Genomic DNA, 27352 nt, shown 5'->3' on the forward strand with positions numbered 1-27352 from the left:
GAGTTTGGAGGAAGGCAACATTAGTTTATTGTTATTCTCTGTCACCACAAAGGAATAAATCTGTAAAATAAGCTGCACAGTTTGAGCAAGATTTCTCTTTGCAGAAATGTGTGGCAACACAAAACCTTTAATCTAACAGTAAAAACCATCAGTGTGCAGAGCGATGCTCAAAGACAGAATCTGACTCATTTGTCTGCTCACCTTTGTTCAGACCTACTGAAATGTAGAACATTTGGACTTTTTATGTCTGTTATGTTAACGTGAAGTTTTCCTTTTTGCAGACATACACATTCAAGTATATTGAAAGATTAAGTTTTTTATCTTTCAGGTGTTCGTGGTGAATCCTGCAACAGAGTGATTTACACTGACAGAAGAATCTGTGCTGTCAAAGGTTCATCAGTGAACATTTCATGTACTTACACCAGTTATTATGATGTTACATCTAAATTCTGGTTCAGTCCTGAACGTAGTCGTCAGTGGCAGAATCCCTCACAGCCTGAGGATCTTAGTAAAGACTCCCAGTATTCAGGTCGTGTTCAGGTCTTTGAGACAGAGACAGGACGCTCCACTCTGAGAATCACTGACCTGAGAGAGACAGATTCAGCCCAGTATCACTTCAAATTCATAACACAGAGCTTTGAATGGAGGAGCAGTTTACCTGGAACAACTCTGACTGTCACAGGTAATAACAAAGAAAACAAACACAAAATAAAATGTAAAAACAAATTAGTTGATAGTTGAAAAAGATTAATAGTTACTATAAAATGTTTCCAGTTTCATTTTCTGCACAGACACTGTTGATGTTGTATTACTTTCCTAAAGTTCCCTGTAGCATTTTTACCCAGTTTTCTGGAAAGTGATTAAACGTTCTTCCTCCTCCATTACTGTACATCCAGCTCTGCACGTGCAGGTGATCAGATCAACAGTCCACCAGTTTTACACCGAGGCTGAGCTGAAGTGTCTCAGCAGTAAGAGTCCAACTGGTCGTCTTACATTTGTTTGGTTTAACAATGGACAGAAAATCAACAAGATGGAAACTGCATCTTATAAAGGCCAGTTTAATCCTGGAGACCACATCTCCTGTGCTTTAAAGGAACATGAGGATTGTCCTTCTCCTCCAGTGTGTGAGTTTACTTCTCTGTATTTCTAACCTAATGTCAAGTTGTAATTCAAAGTAACAAATCTCCAAGTAGTTTTAAAGGGAAAGTTTCTTTAAACACTTTTGTTTTATCATGTTTTATTTCAATATTTTCTTTGTATGTTTATTTTGATATTTACAAATTTGCACAACTCATTGACCATCAATGAGCCACAGTTCATCCTGATGTCAGTTTGTTCCAGTTAAATCAATGTCTTCTTAACAGTTTTAACAAAAGCTGATTTTTCCTCCTCCAGATGCTCCAAAGCTTCCCTCTGTGCCAGTGAGTCCCTCTGCTGAGATAGTGGAGGGTAGTTCAGTGAATCTGACCTGTAGCAGTGATGCTAACCCAGCAGCTAATTATACCTGGTACAAGAACAAAGGAAATCTAAATGTTCAACCTCTCAACAAAGAACTAAAACTTGTCTTCGCCTCCATCCAGTCCTCTGACTCTGGACTATATTACTGTGAAGCTGAGAACGGGCTGGGGAGGAGCAGATCTGAACACGTCAGTCTTAATGTGAAATGTGAGTAAAACAATTCATTTAAGGAGAAACATACTCACTGTCTTTAGCTCTGCCTGCTGTCAGTTACAAAACCATGTAGAATGTTTCTGATGCTTCTACACTTGTTTTCTTATTTTAACGTAGCAACAGATACATATGTTCTCATTTCTATTAGTTAATTTTATGTCAGAGCACAGTGGTTCATCATAACACATATCCTGCAAACAATGAACTGTGTTCAAATTTTTTCTCCTCCAGATCCTCCAAAGCTTCCCTCTGTGTCAGTGAGTCCCTCTGCTGAGATAGTGGAGGGTAGTTCAGTGACTCTGACCTGTAGCAGTGATGCTAACCCAGAAGCTAATTATACCTGGTACAAGGAGAATGAAAACTCACCAAAAGCTTCAGGACAGATCTTCACCATCACTGACTTCAGACCTGAACACAGTGGGAATTATTCCTGTGAAGCCCAGAACACAATTGGACGTCAGAATTCCACCCTGTGTTTTATTGCTTTAGCTGGTAGGTTGTGTCCACTGCTTTTTTTCAAGTACTGTTTATTTGTTTACTGCAGCAAAATTCATCAACATATTTAATAAGATGGAACTTGAGGTGACGCAAATGAAAAACAATCCCTTCTACATTTCCTCTGTTTTATTCTATGTGGTTGAGTGATTATAGTCACACTTGACAAAGTGATTATTAATTGAATCAACCTGCTAAGATCCACTGTGTCTTCATTCAGGGAAATCACTTACGATAATGAAAATCATCAGGTTGACTCTTGTGGTCCTGATTCCTCTGCTTGTCATGAGTCTGTGGATGAGGTAAATGAAACAAATCTGTCACGTTGTCCCTTCTTTTTGTACCTGTAAAATCAGGAAGTATCTTATTATTTTTAATCCAGGAAGAAGAAAACTCAGAACTTTAAATCTGAACTAAACAAATCTGTGGAGATGATAGAGGTGAGTAGGTCTTTTGACAAATTAATCAGGACATAATGTTTGATTTTTAAAGAAATAGTTGGAACTTTTTGTCCTTCACATAATACAATCTCAGTCTCTTATTCTCTCTGTTAATGTTTAATATCATCAAGTTTTCCACATGAGGTGTTTTTAGTCTCATCTTTCCTTCTCTCCCCATCAGTCAGATTCCCAACATGATTATCAGATCATCTCAGCTGCAACATCCATCACCGCAGCACAGAGAGACGACACAGAGCAGCACAAAGACCTGGTGTGAAGAACAGTCAGGTTAGAGCCTCCTGCAAGGAAGGAACTCAAAACTCATATTCCTTAAATATATTTGATGTGATTATGTTCAGATGCAGTCACCTGGTTGGCAGAAAAAGTAATACAGCCTATTGAAGATATACAAAAATATTGGCTTCACATTCTACAGTTTAAATAAATATGAAGAATATTGTAGTAGACAAAGCCAATGAAGTCTCCTCCACATACGCACCAAAAACTGGAGGTGTTAACCTTCTCAGCATGTACTGTGTGTAATGTAACTGCTACAATCACATGAAAATATTATTTTATATCTAATCTAGCTTTAAATGACCAACTCTGAAAGCAAAGCAAATCATAAACTGTCCTTTTATGTGCAAAAACAGTTTGTGGGTGATGGTGTTGATCCAGTTACTTGAAGTAAAATTGGGTGTCTGCTGAGTTGGCAGCCAACCTGGACGCATCTCCTGCTATTAGTGTTGCTGGCTTCAGCTGCCTTTGCATGAGCAATAGTGGCTTCTTACCTGCTGGTGATTATGCTGACAGAGCAGATTTTTCCTGATTTTTCTGGCTGCCAGGCTGCTGGTTACACGCAACAACAAAGACAAGAAGCTCCTACACCAAAGTAAAATAAGAAAATAAGATCTCTCCCTGAAGAGATGAAGCATCTCTGTCAGTAATCATGAAGTTGTTTGTTTTGGATAAAGTGTGTTGGTTTGCAAGCTGCCAATCATGCTGCAACAATAAATCAAACCTCAGTCCATAATGTTTGAAAGACAATCCCAAATGCTGCCATTGTAAGAAAGATCCAGATGCAGCAAGCATCTTCTCCTTCCTCTCCCTTATTACTTAAAAATACAATAAAAAAATACAATTAATAAATTGAGCTTTGCTCTGCTGCACACAGCTTAAGTTGGTGTAGCCCCAGTGTCTGACTGGGCCCTTAGGGAGCCAAGTCTGTCGCTAGTGCTCAAACTGGTCATTGGTGGTTGTTGATCCAGGCCTGGTGCAGCCTCATAGTATTCTGGTCCTGAACATCTAGGCACACGTTCCATGCAGTCTACCCTGGCTGACTGCAGTGGCCATTTCAGAACTCTGTGTCACCTTTAGTCCATAAGTTTTAACTGCTCATTGCAAACAGTCCTATGTCTGCAGTCTGACTACAGCATCTCTATGCCACTCAGACTGATGCTTAATGCCCTTAAGGACCATCACCTCCTCATTGACCCTGGTAGATTTGGATTGGGATGTCTCTTCACTGAGAGTCTTAAACATTTCTCTGCACGTATGGAATATCTAACAAGTAGATAGAGAACAAACTGGTTATATTGTAACTGTTGAGTGAAGAGAGTCTCTCTCCAGTTCTTAGATCGTTGGAAACAGGTTCCAGTCACTGATTGCTCAACTGCAGAGCTGTGGACGGGCGAGATGCTGTGTCTTAAAGAAGTATCCACATGCCCTGACCTCAGGACTTAATGTCCCACACGTGGAATATGTAACGTGTAGAGAGAAAATCACTTCACTCAGAAAACCACGGTTTCAACGTTGTTCTGTTTCACAGTTTGTGTTTTCTTTTTCACATGTTGGGGAATTTATTTCCTGTGTTTTTATCTTAATTTGAACATCTGCATTGCTCAGTGAAACAAATCCAGTTTCATGTTCTCTACTAACTTGTTCAAACTGAACATTAATCCAAATGGTTTGCTACAGTAACTGTGTTGTTGTGGGTTTGGCTGTTTGTGTGTCAGTCAAAAAACTGTTAAGGTGGCAAAGTGTAGAAGAGGTTAAATGAATAAACAACAGGCAGTTTAATTGTAACAGAGCCCATAACTGTTTCCTCATTCTCTGTTTTCTATAAACACAGAATGATGAACTGTGTTCTATTCTTTCTGATCATACATGTCTTCACAATGTTTTTGTATCTCTTATTTTTTTGACAGTTTTATCACAGCTGTTTGTTTTTCTTTGTGAGCCAAGTACCAACTGTCAGTATTTTTACTCTTTTTGGAAATAAATGTTACTTTGTTTCTCACTCAATTAAATAACTTGGGTTGGTTCCTTTTTTGGTTTTGCATAATAACTTACTTCTATACTGAGTCACTAACTATAACTTTACTAAATATTAACCAAGTTCATTAAAAATAATCTTTTTAAATTTGCTTCTAACTACAACTTTTTTTAATTGCACCCAGTGTTAATTATTTTATTTACCATTTGGCATTAAATCTTTGTGTATTTTGCATTGTCATCAGTCTTGTTATTGTTTTGCTGGATTTTTATGTGCTGCCACCTGGTTCATCATGCAGGTAAATCAGCTAAATGAGAAGGAAGTTGTGTGTATCTTTAACAACATGACTTCTACTTTGTAGAAAAAGTTGTGTAACTCTTGATTTAGTTTGTCTGCACTTTACTTACTCTTCCTACAAATATGTTATTACTCTGTAGTTATAGACACAACGTGAGCAGCTATGAGTTTCACAGTAGTACTTAGTGGATTTATAGTCTTTCTTGCTGTCCCAGATACTGTAAGTCTTTGTTCTCTGTCTTTAAGAACCATGTAGAACAATTAGTGTTAGATTCAGAAATGTGGTTTCCTGGTCCTCTGGTGTTTCACTTTCCTCTAGTGATGAAGCGTCAGTGTTGCAGAATCAGGCATCATCACTCTGAGTCGTTCCTCTGTGTGTTTTAATAGGACCTAAACGTAGCACAGTGAGGGGGACGTAGAATATAAGTGACTTTATTTAACAAATTCGGGAACTAAACAGACAGTAGACTCAGAACACAAACATCATAAACCAAAACTGGACCAGGGCTAGTGAAAACAGAGTCAGGATACCAGTGTGGGCACAAATCCAAAATTTAGGGGGTGGAGATAAGACTGGTAAACCAAAGAGAAGGGGGCTTGAGGTCTAAACTGACTTATTAACAAACACAGGATATCAAAAAGGGTAAACTAAAAATCACTACGAAGAGGAGGACAAACGCTGATTTGGCCCAAAAGAGTTAAATACAACTGAAGAACTGAACACAAGACGGGGTCAGAATGAGTCGTGCAAATAACTAGAATTTGGACTGAGACAACTAAGTAATTAACATAAATGTGGACACCGACTAAGCAGATATAATACAAATGACCAATCTAAAGAGTGTAACAGGACAGACTACAAACTAAAACGTGCACACGAACAGGGACAAAATAAAGAGCACAGCAACCAAACATCAGACCAAGATAAACAGGAGTCCAGATACCATGAGACAGACAAACCAGAAGTCAGGGTGTTACATAAATAGCAAGACGATGATCTGAGCTGGGTTTAAGAAGGCAGGGGAACAGGTGTAAATAATTGTGAACGGTGAAAAGGGCTACAAAATAAAGGTCCAGAATAGGAAGTGAATATGAAGGACCGGATCCTGACATTCATACGTGTTAAATATGGTAAGAAGCAGGAAGTCTGGTGTGTTTTAATAGTTTGTTGCTGTCTTCAGTTTTCTGATCATAATGCAGTGACTTCATCAGAGGAACAACCTCCACATTGAGTAGAACCATCTTTTGAAAAGATATGCAGCTATGAGTTTAACAGCAGCAGTGAATGGATTTGTCCTCCTCCTCCTCCTCTCTCTGTCAGGTACTGTACTTCTACATTTGTGGGATTTGTCTGCAGCTACATCAAGCTGTGACACACTGTGTGTTCTGACACCTGTTAATTATGACCATCTTAACCCCAGTTCACCATCGTATTAAAACCACCAGTTTGTTTGAAAGTGTCAGAGCTGAAATGACCAGTTGCTGTTTTGGATTAGTTCAGATTTTTTACTTGGTTTTGTTATTGAGTCATTTGTAATACAGATCTGTAATGAAGATTTGTTTTACAGAGTTGTTCTGTGACCCACCCTGGTTTAATAAGTTCTGTATATTGTGACAGTTTTGTTCTCTCTCTGTAGTTCCAGAACTTTTATCATGGTGATGTCAAGAAGGTGTTTAGGAGGAAAATTGGACTCATCACATAGTGGCTCAACTTGCATTTGTACCACACAACAGTGTTACAGGAAGAGAGTCTCTTTATTTATAGGTCAGATGTACTGATGAGTTTCTTTCACCTCTTCTCGTTTTCACACTTAACTAAGTAGCAATTTCACCACAGAGTGAGCAGAGAGGAAACTAACCAAGAAAAGCACATAGAGTCTGATGATTCATCTTCTTCCTCTTACTCTGCTCAGTAACACTGCAGTAAAGCTCATTTCATCACTTCATTGCACTTTAGACTGGATGTTTATCAGCATGGATGCACACAAAGATAAACTAAAATCAGCAGGTTTGCATCATCCACTCGTCTTCTGCTCTGGATAGAGCTCAGATCAGATCAGATCAAACATTTAAATCAGGATTTTGTTTCTGTCGTGGCAAAAACTGTAAGGCAAGTTAGGAGGCAAAAGGCAACTCACAAGTGAATGATAATGATGAATTTAATCAGCAAAATGGAGAAACAAGCAAAGCAGAACAGAACTACACTCATGAGTGGGTCAATCAGATTGACCAAGATGTGTAGGTTGTTCAGCCTTTTATACATTTAACTCAACAGCTGGGTTCACACAAAGAACAAAGGGATGAGTCGATGCAAATCAACCTTCATATAATGTGGTCAGGAGTCTTTATTATCAAGTTCTTGTCACTTTGTACTTTTGTCCTTGAGAGTCCTTGAGATTGACCATTTGTGCTGGTTCCCGTGGGCTCCTTTCTGGGAAGCAAATGTTCAGGTGTATCAACCATAAGACCATAGTCTTATATTTAGCTAAGACACTTCTTCGTGTGGCCAGAGACATGATGTCTTGCTGGGGAGCAAAAGGTGAGGAAGCACTGGTGTAAGCAGGTTTGATACTGGGTCTGCCAGAAGTGTGAAAACAGTGAAATAGTGGTACCTAGATTTTGAAACTTCCCTCACAGTTTTCACTCTAATTTAATTCTGAAATGACTAAATAAAAGTAAAAGAATCAATTTAAAAGCAGTTATAAAGTCTCTAAACTTAATCCAGCTCAGAGGCCATGACACGATTATCCCTTATTTGAACATTTATTACATTTAAATCAAATGGTTGAATACGACCAAACAGTGGTAACAGACAGAGACAGAGAGAGAGCAGAGCAAACTAAAGACCGGCTCCTTTATGGTCTTCAGAGCTCTGATTCCAGATGCCAGAAGGAGAAATAACCCACTCCCTGGCCACAGCAAACCAGACAGGGGCCATCACAAGAGGTAAACATGAGAATATAATGTAAAAGTGTTTTGTGAACTGCTGCAACCCTCCTTGATCCCTTAATTTTGGGAGTGTGAGCTGCACTTGGTCAACGAGAACCAATCATAGTCCAATCGCACACACTAAACACATTAAAAATGACTTAAAATAAATCACAATAAAGAGAAGAATTAAATTGAAATAAAATCATTGTTCCTGTTCAGGTTTTGTACAAATACTTAGAAAGTCAGAACACTAACAAGGTGCTATGTTCAAACAATACAAAACACTGCAATATAATATAAAACAGAATTCAAAAGTTGCATTGCAAGTTTAACTCACAGTCAGCAAATATTTGTTCCTTTTTTTTTCAACAAAATAAATGGAAATGGTGCTTTGCTCAGTGAAATCTTGTATTTGGTAACAATGGGCCTTATAGAAGCAGAATGTGCAAACAAGACAACATAAAACCATAATGTTGCACTAAAATCATGTCCAAAGTCTCTGATAGCTTTCATTTAAAATTGTACATGTCTGGACGTCCTTACGGCAAAGGCATCTATGTTATCATCGGATAATACTGAAAGCTGCACCTGAGGGCTTGGACGGTAGACGATATCAATCTGACAAACATAAGATCATCTTTATTGATCCCACTGTGTGGAAATTCACTCGTTAAGCAGCAGGAACCATATAAAGTGTAACAAGTGTTTTTAAAACATTTAAAATATTTCAAAATTATTACTATAATTTACATTTTGTTTTTGAGGGCATGCAGCAGTGCCCCCTCCAGCAGGTGATACTCTAGGCAACCGTCTATATGACCTATGCTATAGTGTAGAACAGTAAAAATACTGCATAGTCAGATTCTGTTGTTTAGTTCAGATGTGGTTAGATTGAGGTCTGATAGTAACGTTTTATGTCAATGACAGATAATTACTCTGATAACTGAGGACAATGATGTTTGTCCAAATTAACATTTCTGCTGAGATTAATGGTCATTAGTTGTTATTGTTGGTGCTATGATACAATTTCTCTTAACTGTTTGTTAACTGAGGTCACTGTGATTGTGGTTTCTGCTGTTCTCTGTGTTACAGTGATACATGGTCAGAATAACTGGGGAGTGACTTACACTGATACTCACATCTGTGTCTTAGAAGGATCAACAGTGGACATTTACTGCACCTACACATACCCATCCAGAATAAATGGAAGAAGTACAACAGTTCCAAACACATTATGGTTTACTAAATGGAAAGTCAATGCACCTGTAGATCTGAGAACAGACCCAGACTACACAGGTCGAGTGGAATATTACTGTCCTGACAAAGTCTGTACTCTGAGAATAAGAGACGTGAGACAGAGAGACTCAGCTGTTTACAAGTTCAGGTTCATAACAAACCAACCAGGAGGACGTTATACTGGTGAACCTGGAGTCACTTTGTCTGTCACAGGTAAGAATTTATTTGAATGGTTAATATTTTGGAAATATTGGGATTTATTTGTGCACATTTGCATGTATGAAATTACATTAAATTAAATTTCTGTCACACTTTCTAGTGTATCTTTAATTTTGGTAGGACCCAAAGGGAGGAGACGGCAAGTGAAGGTGTTTTGAGTAACAAAGGTTTATTAAAAGAAAAGCAATCAACAGAAAATCAGTCCATAAGGAGGGTGGGAAAAAAAACACTAGTACAAATGACATAAACCAGGTTAAACAGACCCAGAACTTAAACACACTGGAGCAGGGAGAGCAGTGTTTATACAGGTTGACAGTACATGGAAGGATTTAGGGACAAGGAGAGATGATCTGGCAGTGAGCAGTGGGGAAAGCTGGCTATAAATACAAGGGGCCACAGGTGAAATCAATCAGGGTTAACGAGAAACAAGAAGCTAAAGAAACTAACTGGGAAGTGGAGCAGAGGGATTAACAAAATAAAAGCCAGGAGCAGGAAGTAAAGCTAAACAAAACTAGAGCCAAAAACGGGGAGTGTGACATTCTGTTCTTCTTAACATGTTCAGATCTTCAGGTGCAGGTGACCAGATCAAAAATGTACCATGGTTCTACTTGGGCAGATGTGACGTGTCAAAGCAGCTGTTTACCTGATCGTCTTTCATACATCTGGTACAAGAATGGACAGAAGATTCAGAGACAGTCAACATCTTCTTATGCAGATTACTTTACTTCTGCTGACAGCATTTCCTGTGCTGTAAAAGGACATGAGAAGTCCTATATAGTTAGATAGATAGTTATTGTTGATCTAGAAGTGAACACAGAGTCAGATATTTGATAAAGGTTAAAGGATTTAAGTGTCTAAGGTTATAAAATTAGGCTCCTCAGTGAATTTAATAATGTCAGGTGAGAATATCATGGCTAACACATAATTCAATTCACGTTAATTCAACAGTAGAACCCATCAGTGTGCAGAGCGATGCTCAAAGACAGAATCTGAGTCATTTGTCTGCTCACCTTTGTTCAGACCTACTGAAATGTAGAACATTTTGACTTTTTAAGTCTGTTATGTTAACGGGATGTTTTCCTTTTTGCAGACATACACATTCAAGTATATTGAAAGATTAAGTTTTTTATCTTTCAGGTGTTCGTGGTGAATCCCGCAACAGAGTGATTTACACTGACAGAAGAATCTGTGTCTTCAAAGGTTCATCAGTGGACATTTCATGTACTTACACTAGTTATTATCAGGTCAAATCTAAATTCTGGTTCAGTCCTGAACGTAGTCGTCAGTGGCAGAATCCCTCACAGCCTGAGGGAGAGACAGGACGCTCCACTCTGAGAATCACTGACCTGAGAGAGACAGATTCAGCCCAGTATCACTTCAAATTCATAACACAGAGCTTTGAATGGAGGAGCAGTTTACCTGGAACAACTCTGACTGTCACAGGTAATAACAAAGAAAACAAACACAAAGTAAAATGTAAAAAAAAAAATTATTTATAGCTGAAAAACATTAGAAACTACTAATGAAAAACATTAGTAGTTGTCCTTCTGAAAAACATTAGTAGTTTCATTCATGTTTTAAGTTTCATTTTTTCCAAAGACGCTGTTGTATTACTTTCCTTCAAGTTACCTGTAGCATTTTTACCCAGTTTTTCTGGAAAGTGATTAAACTTTGGCTTCTTCTTCCTCCATTACTGTACATCCAGCTCTGCAGGTGCAGGTGATCAGATCAACAGTCCACCAGTTTTACACCGAGGCTGAGCTGAAGTGTCTCAGCAGTAAGAGTCCAACTGGTCGTCTTACATTTGTTTGGTTTAACAATGGACAGAAAATCAACAAGATGGAAACTGCATCTTATAAAGGCCAGTTTAATCCTGGAGACCACATCTCCTGTGCTTTAAAGGAACATGAGGATTGTCCTTCTCCTCCAGTGTGTGAGTTTACTTCTCTGTATTTCTAACCTAATGTCAAGTTGTAATTCAAAGTAACAAAGCAGCAAAGTGTTTTTAATATGGATGTTTTAAAGAAAAAAAATCCTTAAACACTTTTGTTCAATATTTTCTTTGTATGTTTATTTAGATATTTAAACTTCTTAGAAATTATTGACCATCAATGAGCCACAGTTCAGCCTGATCAATGTCTCCGAAACAGTTTTAACAAAAGCTGATTTTTCCTTCTACAGATCCTCCACAGCTTCCCTCTGTGTCAGTGAGTCCCTCTGCTGAGATAGTGGAGGGTAGTTCAGTGACTGTGACCTGTAGCAGTGATGCTAACCCAGCAGCTAATTATACCTGGTACAAGAAGAACCAAACAGTGGTCAACAAGAAGAACGGAAATCTAAATGTTCAACCTCTTAATCAAGAACCACAACTTGTCTTCGTCTCCATCCAGTCCTCTGACTCTGGACAATATTACTGTGAAGCTGAGAACAAGCTGGGGAGGAACAGATCTGGAGACATTAGTCTTAATGTGAAATGTGAGTAAAACAACTTATATAAGTAGAAACATAGTGGAATAATTTGGCTGATCATACTCACTTTCTTCAGCTCTGCCTGCTTTCAGTCACAAAACCATCTAGAATGTTTCTGATGCTTCTACACTTGTTTTCTTATTTCAACACGTGTAGCATCAGATACATATGACCTCATTTCTATTAGTTAAATTTATGTCAGAGCACAGTGATTTATCATAATACATATCCTGCAAACAATAAACTGTGTTCAAATGTTTCCTCCTCCAGATCCTCCACAGCTTCCCTCTGTGTCAGTGAGTCCCTCTGCTGAGATAGTGGAGGGTAGTTCAGTGACTCTGACCTGTAGCAGTGATGCTAACCCAGCAGCTAATTACACCTGGTACAAGCAAAAAGGCCCAGATCTTAAATACAGCCATGAAAAACCACAGCTTGTCTTCAGATCTATCAAGTCTTCTGCCTCTGGACAATATTACTGTACAGCTGAGAACAAACTGGGGAGGAGGACATCTGAAGTTGTCTCTATTAATGTAAAATGTGAGTAAAACACAGACAACTTTTTAAATATTAACAAAAACTTTATGTTTTGCTAATTATTCACTTTAACTTCTTCTTCTTGTAACCGTGAAAAAAAGCAGACATATAAACTGTTGTGGCCGCTGCAGTTTGTTTGAAGACATATAATCATGAATTAGACAACAGGAAGATTTTCTCTTTTATTGGGATTTTTTTCTTCACTGTGTCATAAACAAGTTGAAACTTTTACAGGCGATAACAAAACTGTGTAGCTTCACGGCATGTGGCCTATGAGCCATTTACCATCCACCTCTTCCTTCATGACAAACAGAAATTTCTTACATCTTATTCAGTTCTTGTACATTTAAGTCCTGCTGTGAAGTCCAATGAAGAATTTGATTTTTCTTTCTCCTCCAGATCCTCCACAGCTTCCCTCTGTGTCAGTGAGTCCCTCTGCTGAGATAGTGGAGGGTAGTTCAGTGACTCTGACCTGTAGCAGTGATGCTAACCCAGCAGCTAATTACACCTGGTACAAGGAGAATGAAGACTCACCAAAAGCTTCAGGACAGATCTTCACCATCACTGACATCAAACCTGAACACAGTGGGAATTATTCCTGTGAAGCCCAGAACACAAAAGGACGTCAAAACGCCACCTTATATCTGATTGTTGCTGCAGGTAAATTATTACATTCAACTGCACAAACCATGCACCATATTTAATGCACATTCAACATAATGTTTGAGAATTTGAATGAATATTACAATAGTTTTTCATCTGCCAATATTGAAGTTAGCAGATTGGCAGATGAAAAACTAAACTTGAACATTAGGACACAGCAGAAATAGACAACTATCAGCAAAATTGTATATAAACGTTTTTTACAAATGTAAATTATAGGATAATACATTTCTCATACTGTGTGTTTTCATTGAAGTTATGAATATTGGTACCAGGGGAAACTTTGAGAAGCTTTAAAACAGTCATTGCCTCTGGACAGGAGTCAGAAACAGAGTAGTGTGAATTTGAATCATCTGAGTTTGTCTCATATTGCTAATGTGTGCAGAACAAGGTTTTTATCATTGGTGTTTGATCAAAGACTTATAGCATTTTATTTTTATGTTGTTAACATGTTTTCTTTCACCCTGTAAAAATATACAAACTGTGGTCTCTGGAATTTCTGCAGAAATATTGCTGTTTGTGAAAGTTCAGAGAGTGAGAGCACAGAAAATTAAAACCTTGTAATGAAATCTTAATGAATGTCTGTGTAAAACTGACTTTAAGAGGGTGAGTTAGAACAAACCATTGAAACAAAGGAGATGTTTCATCTCCAGCTGGTCTGGGACAGCCTCAAACCTCCAGTAATGGACAGACTGACAGACATCCTCCCTGTACTGAGCAGGAAATGAAGCATTGATGTTGCAGACACACATGCACCATAGTCCTGGTTTTGTTCCTGCTATAAATCACACAATTGGCCCAAACAGGCTGTAACACTCAAATGAACCGTCGCTCTTCTCTTGATTGTTCCCCAGGATCATGGAAATCAGCAGCAGCTAGAGTAACCACTGCTGTTCTCCTACTTCTCCTTGTCCTCTGTGTCTTCTTATGGATCAGGTCAGAAGCTTTGTTTCACTAAATGGCTCGTTAATAATTCATTGAAAGTCTGTTTGTCAGGATTAAAACATTCAGTCTATTTTAAAATTATTCTTATTTTAACCAGAAACAAGAAGAATACTGAGGAACCATCTGAGCCTGAAGACAGACCAGACAACAGGGAACAGGTGAGAGTTGTTAAATTCAGCTTCCTGTTTCGCCTCTGTCCACACCCTCAATCACTGATAAGTGTGTTTGGGTTTGGTTATAAATGTGCTGTGATGAACCAGTAAACGCATCCAACAGTGGCGTCATGAGGTCTGAGAGGACACTTGTACTTTTCTACAGCAAAGCTAGAAGCTAAAGAACCACAGATCAGCGAAAACCAGTTACTCTTCACAGGAGAGGAACCTGCCTGCAGACAGGTGAGGTCCTGGAGTCGTACACCTGTACATCACAGTGAGAAGTTAAACCCTGAAGATCAGGACAAAGAATAAATTCACTGGAAGTTAACTTACTCATCTGAGAAGAATCTTTGTGGTGACAACAGTGATACTATGACCATCTTTCCTGCAGATGTTGATGCTTTGGTCTTTTCAGGACAGACCTCTCCAGTCAAGATAAACACATTTTACCACATGTCCCGTGTGTAGCTGAAGTACTTTTGTCTTTGCAGCATCTACCTGCTGAGGGACAATCAGAAGAGCCTGAAAACCTTCTGTATGCCAGTGTCAACTTCTCCAAGAAAGAGACGGATGCTGTCTACTCCAACATCAGAGCAGCTCAGCCCCACAAGGAGGAGGAGGAAGTGACTGAGTACTCTGCTGTCAGATTTGTCAGTAAAAGTACTGCACAGAGATGAGCAGCTCCCCACACAGTAACATCACCAAACTAAAAGTACTAATTGAATTCATTCTTTAATGAATTGTTGGCTTATTTTATGTCAAACGGGAACAAATATCGCTCAGCACAGCAGATGGTCAGTGTCACCACTTATCACATCCATAAAACACAATTCTTTCATCATTCTAGAGGCAGTTTCACAGTCGACCACAGTTTCACTCAGATGAACCAAACACGTGAATGAAAACAATCCATTGGTGACCATCAAAGGTTCAACGACCTCTTGACTCAACAGTTTCTATTTCTGCTTCTGAAATCCAGTCAGTTTGAACTGATGAATCCTGTCAGATGAGAAGTGTAATGTCTTCAAGAACTCTAAGAAAGTCCACCGACCACTAAACAGCACCTCTGGGGTCCACGAGTGAAACACGTGTTCTAATGTAGATGTAGTTTCCAATCACTGCCACTAGATGATAGTAAAGAGACACGTTTTCCTAATGAGAGACCGTTTCTAGTCCCAGTACATCACATGATGAACTGTGTACTGCATTCTTTTCTTTCTGATTATATTTTTGTTTTATCTCTTTTTTTATTAGTCTTCTCACACATTTTTTTTTCATGAGCCAAGTACCAGTGGTCAGTATTTTTACTCTTTTGAAAAATTAATTTTACTTAGTTATGTAACTTGTTTTTTTTTCCTTTTTTGGTTTTTGATAATAGCTTGCTTATATATTTATACAATAAAAAAATCATTTTTTTTAATATTCTTCATACTACATACTTTTACTTTCTATTTTTACCAATTGAATTGCACCGCAGTGATATATATTTTTTAATTTGTCATTTGCAATTCTTTGCCTATTTTTACTTTTCAGATTTCTTGCATCAGTCTTTACATGTTTATTGGTTTTGAAGCTGAATGTGCCAGAATTCTACCCACTTTTAATTAAAAATGTCTCAGTTTTTCTGAAGTCTTTTCAATTTTCTAAATTGTTTTATTGTTTATGTTTATGGGATGTTGTAGTGTGTCTAACATGTTTGATTCTAACAGGCCTCATAACGACATTATCACACCCTCTTAAATGAAGTAGTTCATACTTTTGCAGGCAGAACACTACTTTTTGGATTTGTTGCTATGTGCTGCCACCTGGTTCATCATGCTGCTAAATCAGCTAAATGAGAAGGAAGTTGTGCGTATCTTTAACAACATGACTTCTACTCTGTAAAAAAAAGTTCTTGATTTAGTTATTCTGCACTTTACTTACTGTTCCTACAAATATGTTATGACTCTGTAGTTACAGACACAACGTGAGCAGCTATGAGTTTCACAGCAGTACTGAGTGGATTTATTGTCTTTCTTGCTGTCCCAGGTACAGGAGTGTAGATTGTAGATATTGTAAGATTTTTACACTCGGAGCAGCCAAAAATCAGGTTATAATGTAAAAACGTGATTAAGTTATTCTCACACAGGATGTAGATTTGTTCAGTAAAGTGATTCATTGGGATCCAGAGCCTGTGCCTAAAATTCAGACATCAGAATTTCCTCTTTTTCCTTACAGATCACTTTGTTTGCTGTTTATCTGTGTAAAGTCTGTGTATCTTGACAGATGCAGAAAACGTGTTTGAACAAAAGTCTGCTGAGCTCTGCCTGGTGCTCTTTAGTAGTTTAACACTTGGGAGTCTGCGTTGGTGTTAGGTTCCAAGACTCTAGAGTAGATTGGTGGACACACTAATGGTTTACTAGTGGATTATCTTAAACTGAACCTAAACTTTAACCATTCACGTCTTTTCTTCACTGTGAAGGAAATGATTACATGAAGAATCTCTCAGTTGCTACTATTGTCATTTAATATGACAGTAATATGTGGAGTCGACTTTTAACATAGAGTGTGTAGAATTCTGCAAAAAGTGGTAAGTAGGTAAATTAAATTGTTAAAGGGCCTGGTGGATCAGTGGTAGAGCACTGGGATGCACTGGGATGCAGAAGGCCACGTGTTCAAATCCCAAACCACCAGGTGCTGCCCCACCCAGCAACCAAGGGTGTCAGTCCCGGATAAGATGGGAGGCTTGTGGTAGGAAGGGCATCCAGCGTAAAAACTCCTGCCAAATCAACGTGAAGAACATGTTCCACTGTGCCGACCCCTGAAGGGACAAGCCGAAAGCCAGTGAGTTTAAAGAAAATAATTAAAAAAAGGATTATTATTATTGTTATTTTGGTCTCTGATGTAATGACTGAAAATGGTTTCTGATGTTTCTCTGTTACAGTGGTACAGAGCCAGAATGTTTGGGAGGTGACTTACACTTCTACTAACATCTGTGCCTTAAAAGGATCAACAGTGACCATTAACACACCCATCCACAACCAACCCTGTTTCTAAAGTTGAGAAAACTTTGTGGTTTTTAAAATGGAGTAATTATGTTTATGTGGATCTGAAAACAGACCCTGATTATTCAGGTCGTGTGAATTATCACTGTGAAAACAATAAATGCTCTCTGACAATCAGAAACCTAAGACTCAGTGACTCAGCTGAGTACAAGTTCAGGTTTATAACAAAAATAGAACATGGAACATATGTTGGTTTACCTGGAGTCACTTTGTCTGTCACAGGTTACAGTTTCCTTATGATTTATATTTATTTAGTTTAGTGATACGTAGTGTTATGTTGTTTAGTATACAGATCTCCAGGTCCAGGTGAGAGGACCTGTCGACAGTTTTCTAACTCAGTAGAGCTGAAAGTGTCAGAGCAGTTGTCCTCTACCTGATCATCCTAAATACATCTGGTACAAGAATGAACAGATTCAGACAGAAACACAGAGTTTTTAGAGAAACTACTTCCTACAAACAGTGATTCCTGTGCTGTAACAGGACATGAGACTTGTTTTTGTCCTAATTCTCTAGCATCCCTTGAAATGGCTGTTTTTAGGGTTATGTTAGGGTCACAAATAAAGTTAGGGGGTTTGACATTTACCGAAGTTGTGATAAGTGTAAAGAGCAGAGACTCACATTAAGTCAAGGTTCCTATTGATGATGAAGGAACATGTTTACTAACAGAATGTGCTATAAAAAATTGACAACAATTAGAACAAATATTATAAATATATATAAATATTTAGCTCTACTACTATAAACTTCTGCTTTACTACTATAAATATGTACTGTAATTGGAAAAAGCAGAAAACATTAAACACAAGTTGTAGTCATCAGAGTATATCGCAGATATTTGCAGAACCTTGGACAGCTCCAAGATCAGAACTCTGGACAGAGACAGTCAAACATAATGAAGAAAGTTTTAAATGTGGGTGGTTTTACTTTCTGTAATTCTTCTTGTATAAATGACTCACTGTAGGATAGAAACTGTTTAGAAAATAAAGAATAACTGTCATTATACTCTTAAATACTGCATGTTTCTCCTCCAGATGCTCCAAAGTGTCACTGAGTCCATCCATGGAAATTGACGAGGGCAGTTCATTGACTGTGACTTGTAGCAGTGATGCTAACCCAGCAGCTAAATACACCTGGTACAAGAAGAATAGAAATCCAGACCTTCAGCTCATCAGTAAACCACAGCTTGTCGTCAGCTCCAGCCGGTCCTCTGATGCTGGACAGTATTACTGTGCAGTTGGGGAGGAGGACGACTGAAGAAACCTCTCGATGTTTAATGTGAGTAAAAAACAGGTTATGAGATAAGGAGACAAAATCTGTGACTCTCACAACTTTAACATATAAACTTTACTTTCATGTCTCCTGGGAACAGTTGTCCCTGCCTTGTAACTGAAATCTGACATGTTTTGGTTTTTGAAGCTGTCCTACTGAGTTGGTGACTGTCTTTCTATTTCAGTTTTTACACTGGGCCTGCTTTACTCTCTGTGCTCTTCTTTGCTTAAGAAATAAAAGCTACAATCGTACCTTCCTGCCTCGCAGTCTGTGTTTGAGTCCATCTGCCCTGTTGTGACATTGGAGATCAGGATTTCTCAGTTTCTGTTACTTCAGTTTTAAACATTCATCAAAATCAGTTTATTGTTAATCCCCCGTCTTCAATGAAGTGCAACACTGGACGGAGTAAGTAACATTTAAACTTTTATGCAGAAACCATCTTTAATGACCCACAGTACATGTTTAAAATTTTGTTGCCAAAAGTACAACTCGAACTATGAGGCATCAGAGAGTAAAATCCATATGTACTGTCAATTTATAATCCATATTTACATATAGAGATAAGTAACAGAAAGGACACTTAAACATGTTTAAAACATAATTTAAAAATGTCTGTAAAGAAAATGCATGCAGACATTGTTTACTCTTACTAGTCATGTGATTGTCATTGTGGCAATTATTTAAAATATAGTTATAATGTATTTAGTTCATTCTGTCAGTTCTGTCTACTTCCTGTTTGGGAGTGACGCTGTGAACCCGAGGCTCTAATTGGCAGCTTCAGGTTTTGGCACGAGGTGCAGAGAGCAGCTTCTAGAGCCAATGGACATGGTTTTAATCTTCGTGACCTCCTGTGGTTGGACAGTTGTCTGCTACAGCAGGTGAAGGTGCGGTGTTGGGGTTGATTCTCTGATCTTAGATCAAGACCTTTTTTCCAAATGGTTTTAGGATTTTGTTACCCGTTCTCTCAGAACGGTCTACATCGCGCTCTTAACTGTCCGTGTGCTCGCACATTTCCTGTGCTCCACCTCAAACCTTCCTTCACGCGCGGAGAATTTCTGCTCTTGGATCTTTGCGCTCGCGCTCAGAATCACCAAACCATAGCATTCAAGCGGCCTTGACCAGTCACGTGGCAGGGTGCGGGAAGAAGGATGACCGGAAGGCGAGTCCTGTAGTACATTAGCATGTTTGTTACTTTTTCGTTTTGACTTTGAGTGAACGTAGAAGAGAAGCTCATGGCGGCTGTTTTGTACAACCTGCTATGAAGAAGGAAAAACGTAGCTTAAATCCCTGTGTAGCAGCCGGTCTTCAAATTATCTCCGGTTAGTAGCATTACTGTTTGTTCCTACACTGTTAGCAGCAGAGCTAACCACAAACTATGGATGATACTTTGTGAAATGTAATCTATTACAGTTGTCTGTCATATTTGACCTTCGACTAAAGCTTAAAATGAACCGTAACAACCCAACACACTCATTCTGTCATTTATTGACTTATTTTATCTTTACATGGATAAATTACTGGACCTAATTTTACCTCTAAAACCTAAAATATGAAACATCTGGGGTTAATTCCTAACAGTTAATGAAATTTGTTTCAGTTATAAAATAATAAAAGGACCAAAAGTAGATAAACTGATTTATGGTCAAATGTAGTTTTGCTGTCCTCTAGAAGTGAAGCTTGTTCCACACTTTCGTGTTTGGTTCGGCTTTTGATTTGAACATGTTTGGTACGTGTTGATTCACACTAAGAGGATTTTCAGTTCTGCATTTCCAGTTGGACTTGGGAACATGAGCAAATGACAGAGGTGAAAACACCCCAGTGAGGGCAGCTCACCTACAGCATGTGATTCCAAAGGCAGCGTAAAAAGGAAAATTAAAATGAGTAACTAACTATGCTGCATTCATTTTTCTTCTCACGTTTCAGTGTATTAACTTGGCTTTCAAGTGTTAAATGATGCAAACTGTCACATCTGCCCTGATAAAGCTGGCAACTCACTTTTATCCAGACACTGAACTGTTTCTAAACCCAAAAAGTATATTTGAAGAGATGTTTTATCACTCAGTATTTGCATAAAGATATGTTTTAGTTGTTGTTGTTGTTTTTTAATTTGAGCTATAAATGTTATTTTTGTGTCATAATATTTACCTTATTTTTTCTAGTTAAGCAAATGAATAATGTGAAGAAAAAAGAAATCTGACACCCTGATTTCTATCTTCTACTTACTAGTGACAGAGGAAAGACATATTTACAGTTTATTCATGTAATGTGAGTAGAGTTGTCTCTTGATGTGACTGATGAACTTCCTGTCTATAACTTGTTCTGTTGTCTTTAGTCACACAGACACATCAGCAGAGCAGCTATGAGTTTAATCGCAGCAGTGAATGGACTTGTCGTCTTCTTTCTCTCCGTGTCAGCTGCTGTACATTTACATTTACACATCAGTTTGCTGAGCTGGATTTTAAAGTTAGTGAGGGAGAAGTGTGTGAATGTCAAACTCCCTGAAAAGGTATGAATGATTGAATGTATATACAGACACTGTAAATATGCAAATGTTAGGATTTTGATTTGATTTGTTTCATCATTAACACAGTATTAAATCACACCAGCCATGTTGTAGTCTGTTTTTCTGACCTTAGTGTGATGTTAGTTAACTCTTTATAGTAAAGATCATCTGCTCTGACATGTTTCTGATTAAACTTTGGGTTCTTCCTCCTCCATTACTGTACATCCAGCTCTGCAGGCTCAGCCTCGGTGTAAAACTTGTGGACTGTTGATCTGAAGTGTCTCAGCAGTAATAGTCCAACTGGTTGTCCTACATTTGTTTGGTTTATCAATGGACAGAAAATCTACAAGATGGAAACTGCATCTTATAAAGGCCAGTTTAATCCTGTAGACCACATCTCCTGTGCTTTAAAGGAACATGAGGATTGTCCTTCTCCTCCAGTGTGTGAATTTACTTCTCTGTATTTCTAATCTAATGTCTAGTTGTAATTCACAGTAACAAAGCAGCAAATAGTTTTTCAGATCCTCCAAAGCTTCCCTCAGTGTCAGTGAGTCCCTCTGTTGAGGTAGTGGAGGGTAGTTCAGTGAATCTGACCTGTAGCAGTGATGCTAACCCAGCAGCTAATTATACCTGGTACAAGGAGAATGAAGACTCAGCAAAAGCTTCAGGACAGATCTTTACCATCACTGACATCAGACCTGAACACAGTGGGAATTATTCCTGTGAAGCCCAGAACACAATAGGACGTCATAACTCCACCTTATATCTAACTGTTGTTGCAGGTAAATTATTACATTTTGTTCTGGAAACTGCACCATATTTCTTGAACATGCGACACAGTGCGTGCAAATTTCATTTATTGCTGTCACTTTGTATCAACCAATTTATTGAAATCTGTAATGTCAGATAAATATATTAGAGAAGAGCATAAAGGGAGGAAGTTAAAGGAAGAAGCAAAGGGCATGTTTTAAACGTGGTTTTGTTTATTTCTCCTGTTAAGTAATGATGTACAGCTAAACCCAGGTCCCTCAGTAGACCTCAACCTGGGACTGCTGAGGTGCGAACCAAAGGGGCAACTACAGTGGACAAGATGGGATATATTACACATGCTAAGTGCTGAAGCCTCTTGCTGGGCTTGTGCAGAACACAGACACTTTTATGGAACTTAATCAGGAAAGATTTTAAAAAGTAGGTGAGGTACTGATCTAAATCAGAGGCTCTGTGGTTAATTCTGACATGTTTGGCTTAGAAATGCCTCATTTTAAATGTTACTCTCACCTAAAATGAATTTTAATTATATGGTTTTATATAATCAACCCTCTCATAATGTTTCTAATGTACCATGATCTTATAATTGTATTTGGGATATGATGATGCTAATTGCATTATTTCTTACCATATTTACACAATCACTTAAGATTGTGTAAAGATATTTTTAAAGATTGTTCAGAATCAGGAGTCGGGAAACTAAAGAAGATCCTGCTCCAAAAGTGAAAACTTCCATGTGGACTGCATAATGTTTTAATCTGTATCTGATCGGAAAGAGCAGAAATAATTATTTATGGTGACAAATCACATCATAACCAAACAGCCTGGGATCGATAAAAGAACTGTTTTCTAAGTGTCTCGTTCCATTGTTCTCTGTTGGGAGGTGTATGATCCTTAACCTCTTATTCATATTCTCTGCCTTCTCTGTCCAGAATGTGAACGTTGCTGTATTCAAAGATAGAATCCTCACTATTGAAGTATCTAGGAAACACAAACTAGGAGTCATCAGGACTCTGCAGCACAGGGCAGAAAACAACCCAACCTCCATGGAACCAAAAAAGAGAGAAACCTGAGGACAAGTTTGGGTCCATGAGGGAAACTCGTGTTCTACTGTAGTTTCCAATCACTGCCACTAGATGACAGTAGAGACTCATTTTCCTGATAAGAGACAGTTGATACACCTGTGATGAAAATGATAAAAACTAAGAGATAAAGAAGTGAAGACATATTGTATAATCAGAAAAAAAACAGTACACAGTTTAAACTGGGAGTCAATTTTATTTCCTTACTTGTTCATGAAAATTTATAAAGATATTTTCTTTATTCTTTGATAAGTCATCTGATAATAACTTACTGTGTCAATGCTTATATATTTACTGTGATAAGCAAAACTAATCATTTAAAATTTGCGTCTAAATACATACTTTTACTTTCTATTTTTACTATTTTAGTTTCACCCAGTATTAATTGTTGTATGATATATTGTTTGTGTATTTAATTATCACATTTGTTGCATCATTGTTTACATGTGTTATGATTAAGTTGCTTATTGTATCACTGTATTCTACCCACACTTAACTGAAAATGTCTTATGAATTTTCTCTTGTGTTTGTTGGATGTTGTAATGTAAAAGGTTTGACACCAACAGGCCACATGACCACATTATCACAACCTCTACAAAGAAGAAGTTCATATTTTTGCAGGCAGATATTTACTTCCTGAGTTTCGCTGGTCTGCAGGAATTTGGCTTCTCGTGCATGTAAATAAGGTAAAAGAAGTTAATAATGACAAAGCTGAGTTCAAGTTCAGGTTCATAACAAACCAGAACATGGGACATATTTTGGTTTACCTGGAGTAAACGTGTAAAGGGCAGAGGGTCACATTAAGTCAAGGTTCCTTCATTGTGCCTCTTTACATTCCACCCAGCGCCAACGCTAAGGACGCACTCGGTGAACTGTACAGAGCTATAAGTGAACTGCAGAACACAAATCCCAATTCACTGTTTATTGTCGCTGGCATTTTCAACCATGCAGATTCCAGCATGCAGACCGCTCACCAAACACCACAGACCAGGTGTGAGGCAAGTGAAAACCTGGCCTCTAGGAGCCATCTTTGCTCTTCAGGGCTATTGTGTGCATACTGACTGGGACATGTTCATGGATGTCAACATCTCCAAGACCATCACCACACGTCCCAACGAGAAACTGTGGCATCGAGACACCGCTGGTTTGGCTAGGTTTGCCAGATATGCTTTTAAGTCAACCAGGATTTCTGTGTTGGGAGGCGTGCACAGGCAGCAGAGCTATGTCTACATACACCTTCATGTTCAGGACCGATTCATGAGCTACATCAAAGGCCCGTTGTAGTCTCTCTCTAAATAAACTAACGTAATCCAGAATGTTAGTTTTTGGACTTGGCTTCTCTGAGAGCCATTTCTCACGGAGCAAACGCAATGGGCCGCGCACAGTGTGGTCAAAAACTAAACCCAAAGACTCCTGGTGAGTTTCCCGCACAGCAAATAACAGCAGCGGTAGCCCCTCATCCCACTCACGGTTAGACTCAGTGCAGAACTTCCGAATAACGCTTTTTAACGTTTAATGAAAGGATGATATGAGCTCTGTCATAACTTGTGCAAACATGGACATGAAGTTTGTTCCTTAGTCACTATGAATGCACTTCTGGAGGCCGAATGTTGAGAAAAACTTGACAAGAGCTTTCACGATGGATCTGGCTTTTAACGAGCGTAGTGGCACAGCCTGAGGATAACGCGTTGTCGCAGACGTTATTATACGGATGTACAGATTTTGTTTTTGGTAATGGATCGACAGAGTCTACGATTACATGTTCAGATAGTTCTCCAACAACAGGGATCGATCATAGTGGAGTGGCAGGGATTTAATGATTTGCCTTACCAGAGGTTTGGCAGGTGTGGCAAGAACAGCAGAACTTTCCAACATCGGATTTAGGTCCAGGTCAGAAGAAATAACAAAGGACACGATTGTAAGTTTTTCTTCTGTCTAAGTGCCAGAACATGCTGTGATCATGTGTTTGACTCTGAACTTGGAGACAAAAAGGCTGAGGGACAACAATTTGGCACACAGAGTCATATGTGGAACCAGAGCTCGGAGACCAGCTACCAGCTGATAGAACACCATCATCTAGCAGGTAAGACACAAACTTTTCACATGTGGGATTTTGAGATGAAGTGGGATCTGATTGCTGCGCTCTAATGAATTGATTTCTGTCTAATGAGAGAGACAGAATCTTATCATCATGCTGTAAATCAATGCAGACAGATTCATTAGAGTCGTTAATCTCTGGTGGAAAACTTGTGGGTTTAGAGGTACTCACGAAGGAGTCACTGAGATCCACTGAGAAGTTTCAACTTCAATTTTATTTATATTACCACACTTCACAATTCACAAAGTAATCTCAAGGCACTTTACAGAATAAAGTCAAGACTATAAAGATGTATAGAGAGAACCCAACAATTCCCCCTGGAGCAAGTCCTAGGCACCAGTGGAGAGGAAAACTCCCTTTAATGTAAGAAACCTTCAGCAGAACCAGGCTCAGGGTGGGCAGCCATCTGGCTTGAATGATTGGGGTGAGTGGAAAGTGAAGAGAGAAGAAAAAATCAGCAACAATCGGGCGTGTTGGTAGGACCAGTAGCTGCACAATGGAAAACACACAGCTTCAAAGCCGGGGACACCTGCAGAAAGGCACAGAGAGAGGGAGACAGAGAAGGACAAAGACAACTACGGAAGAAAACGTACAGTTAATGTCATACAGTGGTGACAAATGTGGGCGGGAGGAGAGCATAGAAGGACAGGAGGAGGGGGGTCCCCCAGCAGTCTAAGCCTATACCATATCTATAACTAACTATAACCTTTATGAAAGAGGAAGGTTTTGAGCCTAGACTTAAAAGTAGAGAGGGTGTCTTCTTCCCGAATCTGAACTGGGAGCTGGTTCCACAGGAGAGGAGCTTATAGCTAAAGGCTCTGCCTCCCATTCTACCTTTGGAAATTCTGGGAACCACAAGTAGGCCTGCATTGTGAGATCGAAGTGGTCTACTGGGATGATGTGGTGCTATAAGGTCTTCTATATATAATGGAGAGACTCTTCAGAGTCAGACTAAATTCTATTCTAGATTTATTGGGAAGCCAATGGAGAGAAGCTAGTGAAGGTGAAATATGATCTCTCTTGCTAGTTCCAGTCAGCACTCTTGCTGCAGCATTTTGGATTAATTGCAGGCTCTTTAGGGAGCTACTGGGGCATCCTGAAAGTAGGGAATTACAGTAGTCCAACCTAGAAGTAACAAATGCATGGACCAGTTTTTCGGCATCACTTTGAGACAGGATGCTCCTAATTTTTGCAATGTTCCGTAGGTGGAAAAATGCTGTTCTAGAGATTTGTTTTATATGTGAGATAAAGGACAAATCCTGGTCAAAAATAACTCCAAGGTTCCTTGCAGTAGTACTGGAGGCCAGACTTATGCCATCTAGAGTAACAATATGGTTGGACATCATATCTCTGAGATTTTTGGGCCCAAATACTATGACTTCAGTTTTGTCTGAGTTTAGAAGTACATAACTGTGGGACATCCAGGCCTTTATGTCTTGTAGGCTTGAAGCTTGACTGATTTTTTTCATCTGGTTCCATAGATAGATATAGCTGGGTATCATCAGCATAGCAATGGAAATTTATGGAGTGTTTTCTAATAATGTTGCCTAAAGGAGACATAAAGTAAAAAGTATTGGTCCTAACACAGAGCCCTAGACCTAAACATAGGTCTAGGTCCTAAATATAGGTCTAGGTCTGATAAGCTAGAGTGAAAAATTGCTGATACTCCTCCACCTCGGCCTGTGCTTCTAGGAACATGATAATTAATATGACTTGGGGGCGTTGACTCATTTAAACTGACATATTCTTCCTGTTGTATCCAAGTTTCCGTGAGACAAAATAAATCGAATTGATCGCTTAATAAGTCATTTACTAATAGTGATTTGGAAAAAAGAGATCTGATATTTAATAATCCACATTTAATAGTTTTGGGGTTTTGTTCTGTAAGAGGAGTAGTCTTAACTTTTATTAGGTTATTATGATTAACTCCTCTTGTGGTAATTTTTGGTTTATGAAATTTAGTTGGTCGGGGAACAGACACAGTTTCTATAGGTATGTGGGAGTTGTGGGGGAATGACGGTTGTAAGGACACTGCAGAGAGGCGTGTAGGACTGGAACTGGAAACTACCGAGTCCAACATTGTTTTGGCAAAGTTAGACACAGATTCAACATTCATTTTAGCGTAATTGGGCGTCATTAACTCCGGTGTGAATAATAATATTACTGTATTTACATTTATCTTTAGACAGAAGTTTCAAATATGATTCAACGTCACCCGCTCTGGCCCCAGGAAGACATTTGACTATGGCCGCTGGAGT

At 38.7% G+C, this 27352-nt stretch overlaps 3 protein-coding genes across 3 annotated transcripts in view; all 3 read left to right on the forward strand.

The window, feature by feature from the left end:
- Nucleotides 1-910: 910 nt before the first annotated feature.
- Nucleotides 911-14728, forward strand: LOC137124607 (B-cell receptor CD22-like). Its single transcript, XM_067499708.1, has 8 exons — nucleotides 911-1124; nucleotides 1396-1665; nucleotides 1903-2163; nucleotides 11746-12039; nucleotides 12304-12570; nucleotides 12967-13227; nucleotides 14273-14333; nucleotides 14722-14728. The coding sequence occupies exons 1-8, from the start codon at nucleotides 1031-1033 to the stop codon at nucleotides 14726-14728; spliced, it is 1515 nt and encodes a 504-aa protein (XP_067355809.1). The 5' UTR covers nucleotides 911-1030.
- Nucleotides 9021-10628, forward strand: LOC137124654 (sialoadhesin-like). Its single transcript, XM_067499769.1, has 2 exons — nucleotides 9021-9558; nucleotides 10127-10628. Exons 1-2 carry the CDS (start codon nucleotides 9099-9101, stop codon nucleotides 10348-10350), a joined length of 684 nt encoding a protein of 227 aa, XP_067355870.1. The 5' UTR covers nucleotides 9021-9098; the 3' UTR covers nucleotides 10351-10628.
- Nucleotides 14729-23941: 9213 nt separating the features above from the next.
- The window catches only part of LOC137124608 (sialoadhesin-like), a 35337-nt gene continuing 31926 nt past the window's right edge, over nucleotides 23942-27352 (forward strand). The window contains exon 1 of the mRNA XM_067499709.1: nucleotides 23942-24150. Within this exon, the coding sequence (XP_067355810.1) occupies nucleotides 23942-24150 (209 nt within the window). The remainder of the gene's footprint in view (nucleotides 24151-27352) is intronic.

Source organism: Channa argus, chromosome 3, assembly GCF_033026475.1.
Source record: "Channa argus isolate prfri chromosome 3, Channa argus male v1.0, whole genome shotgun sequence".
Taxonomy (NCBI): Eukaryota; Metazoa; Chordata; class Actinopteri; order Anabantiformes; family Channidae; genus Channa; species Channa argus.